The sequence below is a fragment of the Drosophila erecta genome, unplaced genomic scaffold (assembly GCF_003286155.1).
Source record: "Drosophila erecta strain 14021-0224.00,06,07 unplaced genomic scaffold, DereRS2 tig00000126-arrow-pilon, whole genome shotgun sequence".
NCBI classification, from domain to species: domain Eukaryota; kingdom Metazoa; phylum Arthropoda; class Insecta; order Diptera; family Drosophilidae; genus Drosophila; species Drosophila erecta.
The window spans coordinates 9,870,660-9,880,308 of NW_020825209.1; the positions used below are offsets into that span (position 1 = coordinate 9,870,660).

The window sequence follows — 9,649 nt, forward strand, 5'->3', positions numbered from 1 at the left end:
GAATGAATCTGCACTCCTTCACTCCATGCAGCAATTCTGGTACTGAAGTAAAGGATCTGGCTTAGTTTGTTAGATTTATTTATGTCCAATGTCTTCATTCAGTGCGGATTCCACGTGGAAAAACGGCGGAGCTGCTGGCAGCGCCACCTGTTGGCCAACCTTTATCTCCGCCGCTTCTGTTTCAGCGTGTGTTCTGCGTCAGCAGCGCTGCCCCGTCGCTGATCGCACAGCCCAACCGACCCACCACCCACCACCCACCCAACTCGACACGACTAAACCTGCCGACGCACAGTGGGACGAGCTAGCCACTTGCGTGGCAAAATGAAGATCACATGCCTGCATTTCAGTATCTTTGATATAGCAGTGGGAAAGGGGTTTAATTGCTCTTCATAAAATAACATAGTTATAAAATAAATAAACCCGATTGAAATGTTTATAAATAACTATTTTTCAATACGGATTAAGTAATCCAAAATATATGTGTCAGCTTTATATTTAAAATTATCAAAATGCAGTGAATTGCATTTTCGTAATCATGGAGGAGTATTTTGTGGGCATGGCAACTTTTCGTTGATTTCTGCGACATTTTCGCCCCACTGTGCGTTCCACGGCGGCGGCGGCAGCGGCTCGACATCGGCGTTTTACCGTGCGGCGGCTGCCCAGCGGAACTCATCAAATTCAAAACGAAAATTTTAGTCGCCGAGTTCAGCTCAACGCCGATGGTTTAGATACTGCAAGCACAAGCTGCATTTAGTGGAAAGCGACCGAAAGTGGCGTCTGAATAAATAGTAAAAAAATAATAAAAATACACATAAAACCATAAAAGGAAAACACAGAAGGCAGCGTTTTCCACCTTTTTTTGTTTTTTGTTTGTCACCGCCCGCCGTTCTTCCAATTCAATACCCATTCCCATACCGATTGCCACTCGAAGAGCGATCCCAACTGCATTTGCAGCCGTGTGTCAATGTAAATGATTGCGGGCAAACAGAACGAGCGGCGATTAAAAAACAAACAAACAATTCGATCGGAGGAGCAGTGCATTAGTGAGTCTCAGGTAATAAAGCTGCGGAGAATTAAAACTGAATAATCGGAAGGGAAAATCGGTGATGGGGATTTCCGCAAGTGTACACGTATAATGTTTGCCGTTGCTCCACCAATTGCTTACAGCATCCATGTGCATGTATCTGTATCTGTATTTGTATCTGTATCCGTAAGTGTATCCCCCAATTGTGTGTGCGTGTGTGTATGTCTTGCTTCTTTTTTTTACTAATTTTATTAACGACATGTAAATTAAATCAAATCCGCTTGTTTGACCATCGTCCCAAGTCCCTTTCACGTATTGTTGTCGAAAATAAGAAACTATATAGTTATTATTTGTGATTTGCCTGAAAGAAAGTAAAACGAGATACGAATCGCTAAGGTAATTCAATATTCAATAACTAATTATAATTCAACTGTTTCGGATTCTTTTATATACAAGTACTGAATACATTCCTTGCATTTCATATTAAATGATAAGTTCTTGAAGTTTGAGTGGCCCCATAAATTAGTATCCACTTTTATCTGGCAAACAAATTCCGCAAATTGAAATTATATATGGTTTTAAAAAAAGAAATGCACATTTTCCACCCTTACTTAAATACAAATTTCGGTGACATCCCAGGCCATTTGTCAAGCCCAATTAATTATAATTATGGCCTGAATAAATCTACGCAAATGGCAATTCATTTATTCTAAATTTGGTTGTTTTCGCATTTTCTGTGACGGGTTTCTTTCTCTATTGCAAAATGAGATCCGTGTTTTCGCTATTGTTTGATTGTCCAAATTAGTGGTGCGTTTATCATTACGTTTGATCGCCGATGAATAGGTATTTCAGCTAAAAATATATAATTCCATAAGCCCCATTTTACAACCTAGTATATGCCCATTAGAAAATAAACCTTAGATGACTGTATTTGAGTAATAAGTAGCAGATAGTCGATTTACATTTTTTTATCAATTTGTTGCTTTGCTAGTCTGCTTCTATATTTTCATTTTGTCTGAAACTTCCGGGAATTGCAAACAGGTTTAGAAATTGTCACAGAAATTAATCACAATATATTTTTGTGGGTTCAAAAGGTAAATTGTAAATTATGTAAAATTATTTTCTGTGCACAATGTATTTGAGACCAGCTTGCGTCCGTGTGTCTAAATATTTTAGCGGCTAATTTTACCATTGAATTGTGCATAAATAAATCCGAGAAGAAAAGTTGTTCTTTCTTTTTTTGCCAGCTAATTGTATTTAATTATTTCCAATTTAGTGCCCCCGACTAAAGCAGAACTTTGTTTATTGTGTCACGAGCAGACTCCGTAGCCGCAGTATCTATCTTTGTATCTTTGTATCCGTGTCCGTGCGATAGCGTATCTGTGATGCAACACTCGTATTTCTAATATCTAATTGTATCTGTCATAGACATGCAATTAATAACGTAAATGGGTAATTTGGAGCGCCATCGCTTGTTCGATGCGCATGTGTGAAAAGTTTTGTTTACCAGCCGGAAGTGAGCATAACAACTTTGGGGACCCCACAAAAAACCCCAGACAGAGATTACAAAATTAAATAATAGCACAATGGCTGTCAGGGGTTAAAAAAAAACTTGGGCACTCGCCAAAAATAATGCTTATAATCACTGTAATTCCTCTGTCATTTGGCTTTATTCACCGTGATTTACAACGTGGGAAGAGCTAAGATTAAATACCCCTAAAGTAATATACCCTTTGTCAGCATAACATTTCTATTAATATAATATAAGCATCTTTCCTTAAAACATTAGAAAAACATTAGTTATACTTTTATTCACGCACTAATGGTTTGACTGACTAGTCAAATGCGTCTTTAATAATACATATGTCATTATAACATCAACTTTTTGTTCTAATCACACAATTTAATAATACCAATTATGAATGATTACCTGAAATTCGGGAATTTATATTGCCAAGCTTCACTGTTCTATACAAAAAACAGAAAAGCTTGGTTGTTTTTATACGAAGTAGTAAACTTATTTATTCGGTTTGAATTGCCATGATTTATTCCCAGTATGGAATGCATATGGTCGCTTCCCGGTTGTACCTTTCCCAAGCCATTGATTTGGCTGTTTCGTATGCATACATGCTCCATACAACCACCTCCAAAGTCGGCGGATTGATGGCCATATCGGTGACGTGACCGATCGCCCTCCCAAAATTCATTGGGTTCCACGCTATCTGATTAACTGGCATTGCTGAAGTTACATACAGAGTTACAGATACTTTAGAAACTGCAGCTCAGCAAATGTGGAAGCTTGAGATCCGACAATGCCAAGTGCTCTCCAATGACACTTCTTCAAGATTTGTGAGCCATGGGTTAAGATTTAAGATATGGGGTCGGTAAAAAGAATTAGTGAACGTGGCGGGTTTGCACTAAATGCGATTTTAGAAGTACACAAAGTGTAAGCAAGTAGTGCGAAACATAAATCATTTAGGTGATTGTTATGTCACTAGACGATTTAAGCTATTTTAAGCTAATTAATGCCTGGCTAAATCGATTTGGGTTAACTGGGTTTTCGGTCATTCCTATCTTAACAATAGAGCAGACAATAAACCCCACAGAATACGGCCAGCCGCCAAACGAATGCCATTACTCAGTGGCCACTATTCATTGCGAATTTATTTATGGAACTCGATCATTGTCCCGCAGCTGCACTATAGATTGGATATCCGAATCTGAGTGTCGACCCAGCTTTCTATGTGCCTTTCTTTGGGACTGCGTCATCGTCTGGCGGAAGTTGGGGATTAAACAGTCAGTGCTGCACTTTATGGCCAAGATGTTTGGGTGTGATCAGCTGTCAAGGTCAATTAGCTTTTGCCCAATTTTGGGTAATTTTAACTCGTCGCTGCGATTAAAGTAAAGCTGGGCAATAGAATTGGCCAAATAAATATTTTGCTTTTTCGTTTGCATTTATTAAATCTAAAAAGTGTTAAGTCTGCGCTCAAAACTGCAGTTACATTCACGAATGCCGCAGCTCTATTAGTTTGGGCATTAGTTTATCTCCAAGCTAAGCTATTGTTTAAGTATTTTTGTTTAATTGTTTTGAACAACCAACGCCAAGTATGTGTCTATATACAGACACATATGTGTGCTTAGCCATTATCATGGTGGGTTCTGGTAACATTCACCGCGATAAGGTTAATGCGCTGGCACTTAATGTTGGCAAGACATATAGACAGGTATGCATATGCTTTAGGCCAAAATGTGGCAACAATTGTGTAAACACTTTTAGCGAACAAAAACAAATGCACCAAGCAAAACAATTAAAAGCTACAGCGCAACAGAAAGAAGAAAACAAAAACGCCAAATGAAAAATAAAAACGTTGTCGTCGTTGTCTGGAATTTTCAAATCTCAAGATAAAGTTGCAGACTCGGGGACTCCCTGCCTACAGATCAGAGTTCCACTAATTACACTTTGCAATAGAATTGGCATGACACGTATAATTATGTTTGCTGCCGATTTTCTGCTGTTCTCTGCCAATGAGCTTCATTAGCGACCTACAAGCGGATGCTGCGATATCGGAATGGGAGTTTCCCAAAAAGGAGCAGGGGCACCGATAACAGATACCCCTTATCAACGATAACGCCACTGCCTTTAGAGATCGCATGCTGACGCCCTACGTTGCTTGACTTTGATCTTACGAATGGCAGTCGATCAAAAAAACATGAAAATCATTTAAGTAACTTGAAGTGAAGTCATTAGTGTACTGTACACAAAACGACTCAAATAATTCACTTGATCAGAAAGACCAAGGGGAAATTCCCTAAGATAAGCCCAGTAATTACATTTTGAAATGAGATTTTAATTTTGAAAGACACCAATTGTGATAATAAAACCATATACGAGGTACCAGATTAGCGGTGCAAATAACCGTGGTAATGGACCTTTTATTAAATTTATCAATTTTGTGTTTATGACCATTCGTTTTAGATAGCAACAGTAAATTTGTCTTCAAGGTGAAGCAATACTAAATTGCGCTTGCAAAAAGTTAAATTAAGCATTAAATGGGTTAAATGGTTACTCGCCTTCATTAACTTTGGCATCATTAAAAATAGCAAATACTCGTACAGCGATTTTTAACGAAGAATAAAAACCTTTAAATCCAATTGTTTGTTGCAAAAGAGAGAGTGTGTGAAAAAGGTTTCACTACCTTTTATTTATTTCCTTAAAGATTTTAATCCATTTGCCCAAGTTTTTAGAATCTGAAGAGTTCGCGAATCCCACGAATGAGTTCAGTCACTTTCGTGGGTATAATTGTTTATAATGCGAATTGGCATTGCATGTTCCGAAAAGTAATTGGGTATATTTATCTCTCCCAGCACTACAATACTATTATAAGCTTAATCAAATAGTATAATGGTTTAATCAAATAGCATAAAAGAAGCCAACGACCTGGCTAACAAATATATTGCTATATTTATTTTCAAATGGCTACGCAGCGCGCCATTAAACTCCAATTTTCATATTCTTTCTTTGCTATTACATATTTACTAATATTATTTTTTTACTTTCAACCAATTCTTACCCCGCCCGCAGGATGTCACCCAAGGACGGCAGCCTGGGCGATGCCAAGTTCGCCAAGTACACGGTGAAGCAGGAGGCACCTGCTCCGGCGACAACGACACAGACCACCACCACTGGTGTGGACAAGTCGATGGCCAAGGAAAAGGACAATGCCACAACGAACCCGCCCGTGAAGCGAACGTGGCGCGAGAAGATCCGCCTGGTGGCCAACAATGTCACCGTGGAACCGATCCTGGCCGCCTACATTATGCCCAGCGTGCTCTCCAATCTGGCCACCCAGAACCTCAATCTGGAGAAGGCCTGTCGGGTGAACATGGCCTATGGGGATGAGGTGTGCGATGCCCTCACCCGCCGCCAAACCGCCAACTACACACTGTAGGTCACGACCTTAGGAATATATTGAAATATGTCTTTCAAAACGAACAAATTACTTGCCATGTGCCCTAAGTTATGCAGTGCTTAATTTTGTTCTGAAATGCGAAAATACTTTTGGGCTTCAGGTTTTCTATCAATAATAATGCAAGATTGTAAACATTTGTCTTTTTTATGACAGAATTGTTTCGGAACTCAAGAGCAGTATCTTTTAAATATTTTCCTACTCGTATATTAATTTAATATTATGTTTTTTAATAGTAATATGCTCAGAAACTCAAGAGCAGTATCTTTTAAATATTTTCCTACTCGTATATTAATTTAATATTATGTTTTTTAATAGTAATATGCTCAGAAACTCAAGAGCAGTATCTTTTAAATATTTTCCTATTTGTATATTGATTTAATATTATGTTTTTTAATAGTAATATGCTTAGGAACTCAAGAGCAGTATCTTTTAAATATTTTCCTACTTGTATATTGATTTAATATTATGTTTTTTAATAGTAATATGCTTAGGAACTCAAGAGCAGTATCTTTTAAATATTTTCCTACTTGTATATTGATTTAATATTATGTTTTGCTCTGATTTAATAGTAATATGCTTAGGAACTCAATAGCAGTATCTTTTAAATATTTTCCTACTCGTATATTAATTTAATATTATGTTTTTTAATAGTAATATGCTTAGGAACTCAAAAGCAGTATCTTTTAAATATTTTCCTACTTGTATATTGATTTAATATTATGTTTTTTAATAGTAATATGCTTAGGAACTCAAGAGCAGTATCTTTTAAATATTTTCCTATTTGTATATTGATTTAATATTATGTTTTTTAATAGTAATATGCTTAGGAACTCAAAAGCAGTATCTTTTAAATATTTTCCTACTTGTATATTGATTTAATATTATGTTTTTTAATAGTAATATGCTTAGGAACTCAAGAGCAGTATCTTTTAAATATTTTCCTACTTGTATATTGATTTAATATTATGTTTTTTAATAGTAATATGCTTAGGAACTCAAGAGCAGTATCTTTTAAATATTTTCCTACTTGTATATTGATTTAATATTATGTTTTGCTCTGATTTAATAGTAATATGCTTAGGAACTCAATAGCAGTATCTTTTAAATATTTTCCTACTCGTATATTAATTTAATATTATGTTTTTTAATAGTAATATGCTTAGGAACTCAAAAGCAGTATCTTTTAAATATTTTCCTACTCGTATATTAATTTAGTATTATATTTCGCTGACTTAATAGTAATATGTTGACTTTTCCAGGGAGGAGGAAACAGTGCAGCAAATGGTGGCGCGAATGGCCGCCTGGAAGACGGTGATCCAGTCCCTGTTCCCCTGTCTGCTGATCCTCTTCTGGGGATCCTGGAGCGATCGCCACCGCCGGCGGAAGCCCTGCATCCTCATCCCGGTGGTGGGCGAGTTCCTGGGCGTGGTGGGCCTGATGCTGTGCGTCTACTTCGAGCAGACGCCCATGGAGGCGGCCGCCCTCACGGAGGCAATCTTCCCCTCCCTCAGCGGCGGCTGGTTCACCATGTTGATGGGCGTCTTTAGCTACATAGCGGACATAACCACGGAGGAGGATCGCACGCTGAGGATCGGGATCCTCAATGTCTGCTTCTCGGTGGGCGTGCCCATCGGAATGGCCTTCAGCGGAGTCCTGCTCAAGTGAGTGTCCAAATAGTACCAATTATATATTCAAATAATATAAAAAAACCTATGATATCATCTCGTTTACAGGCAAATTGGATTCTATGGCGTGTTCTCGATCTCGGCCGCCTTCTACGTAATAGCCTTCGTGTACGGCTTCTTCTTCCTGGAGGAGCCACAATCCCGGCCGGAGAAAAGTGCGGAGCAGAAGAGCCTGCTGGCCGACTTCTTCGACAAGGAGCACGTGGTGCAGACATTCCGGGTGGCCTTCAAGAAGGGCGAGAACCAGCGCCGCAAGCGCGTAATCCTGCTGATGATCGTGGTGATGGTGATCATTGGTCCACTCCACGGCGAGATGGCAGTCACGTATCTGTTCACCCGCTTCCGCTTCAATTGGTCGGAGGTGGAGTTCAGCTTCTTCTCGACATATGCCATGTTTACGGGTCTCATCGGTGTGATTTTCTGCGTGGGCATTCTCTCCCACAAGCTGAACATCGATGATGCACTGGTCGGCGTTCTGTCCAGCACCTCGAAGATTCTGTCGTCCTTCGTCTACGCCTTTGCCACTTTGCCGTGGCATATGTACCTGGGCGGCCTGGTGGAGATCTTCAATGGCACGGCCTTCATAGCGATGCGATCGATAGCCACCAAGTTGGTGTCCAAGGACGAACTGGGCAAGGTGAACTCGCTGTTTGGAGTGGCAGAGGCCCTCATGCCCATGGTGTTTGCGCCCATGTACACCACCTTGTATGCAGCTACGTTGAGAGTCCTGCCAGGTGCCTTCTTCCTGCTCGGCGGCGCTCTTACCCTGTTCTCCGTCTTCATATTCCTGTAAGTCGAAGGCCATGTTGCTCGGAAAGTCCTACTAATAGCACGCTGACCTTTTCCCCCAGATGGATGTACCGCTTCCAGGTTCGCCAGCGGCGGAACCCGGCCTCCTCGGATGCGGAAAGTGCCTCCGTGAAGGATCCCAATGGCAACATCAATGCTATCGAAGCCTTGGTCCTGGCCAGCGAGGCCAAGGGGCAGATGAACGGCATCATCGCCAATGTGATACACGAGTCCTTGGAGCACGCCGATCCCACGCCGACACCAGCCACAAATACCTCACCACCAATCGAGCGGGGCATCGAGAACCATGGGTTTGTCCAGGAGGAGAAGGTCAGGGATCGGGATTGACAGGCGCGATGAGAAGGGGATCCAAGTATTATCCCATCTTCATGTACATACTCACATTCCGCTGAGGAAATTGAAGATCGGGAGGCGGAATAATCGGGAAGAGATGGGTGCTCTTTCTCGGGATTTCTGTAGCTAGTAAGTTGATTCACTGACTTCCTCCATGTGAACGTGCATCCCTAAAATCGAAAATCTTTAACTGAATCGACAAATTACTATCTTGAAATTGAAATACCTGACTGGGAGCCTGACACTCGCCTAAATTTCCCGCTTTATTCTGAACCTTAACCTGTTTCTATTCCTATTCACCTAAACAACGTGTACAATTACAAAAATTATTATTTTTTTATTTAGCCATAAGTTTCGAAATGTATTTTCGTTTTCGTTGTAATTATCGTATCGCCGATTTGTTTACTTTTATAATTTCCTTTTTTTGCTTATACAGCTAAAGAGTGTTAAGATGAATTTAATAAATGTAACAGTGTCCGAAGAGGCGATTCATTTCTGCATGGTGTGTGTGAGAGGTCAAAGTCCAAAGCGTGGCATTTGAACAAATGCACTAGTCAGCAAAACAAAAGTTGTAAATATGCACAACATTTTCCAAAATTCCAGTGGATTACTCCCATTTGCACTAATTTCTATGGCTATACCAGACATGTAGTTCTTATACTAGATTCCAAGTATTGCCTTGTTGACTAGTGTTTTAGACACCGTAATCAGTGTCGCCGGCAAACAATTACACACACAAATGAACTAGTTGGCGGACTAAATGGAGTGCTGGCCGCGAGCCTATCGCCATTTTCCTGCACGTAAAACAGGATGCCAGGAGTCGAGGA

At 40.0% G+C, this 9,649-nt stretch overlaps 1 protein-coding gene across 2 annotated transcripts; it reads left to right on the plus strand.

Annotated features, from left to right (window-relative positions):
- Positions 1–658: 658 nt before the first annotated feature.
- On the plus strand, positions 659–9,299 carry LOC6550624 (solute carrier family 46 member 3). 2 transcript variants are annotated; one of them, XM_001978127.3, is made up of 5 exons: positions 659–1,054; positions 5,607–5,969; positions 7,254–7,655; positions 7,728–8,468; positions 8,531–9,299. In XM_001978127.3, exons 2-5 carry the CDS (start codon positions 5,608–5,610, stop codon positions 8,814–8,816), a joined length of 1,791 nt encoding a protein of 596 aa, XP_001978163.1. In that variant the 5' UTR covers positions 659–1,054; position 5,607; the 3' UTR covers positions 8,817–9,299. The 2 variants fall into 2 exon arrangements, with proteins under 2 accessions (XP_001978163.1, XP_026837252.1); XM_026981451.1 differs by having other exon boundaries at positions 659–1,043.
- The last annotated feature ends 350 nt before the right edge of the window (positions 9,300–9,649 follow it).

Excerpts from the sequence above, each read along its gene's own strand:
- LOC6550624 (XM_001978127.3), top strand. The coding sequence starts at position 5,608 with ATGTCACCCAAGGACGGCAGCCTGGGCGATGCCAAGTTCGCCAAGTAC. Across the intron at positions 7,656-7,727 it reads TTCAGCGGAGTCCTGCTCAA|GCAAATTGGATTCTATGGCG; the intron begins GTGAGTGTCCAA and ends TCTCGTTTACAG. Across the intron at positions 8,469-8,530 it reads TTCTCCGTCTTCATATTCCT|ATGGATGTACCGCTTCCAGG; the intron begins GTAAGTCGAAGG and ends CTTTTCCCCCAG.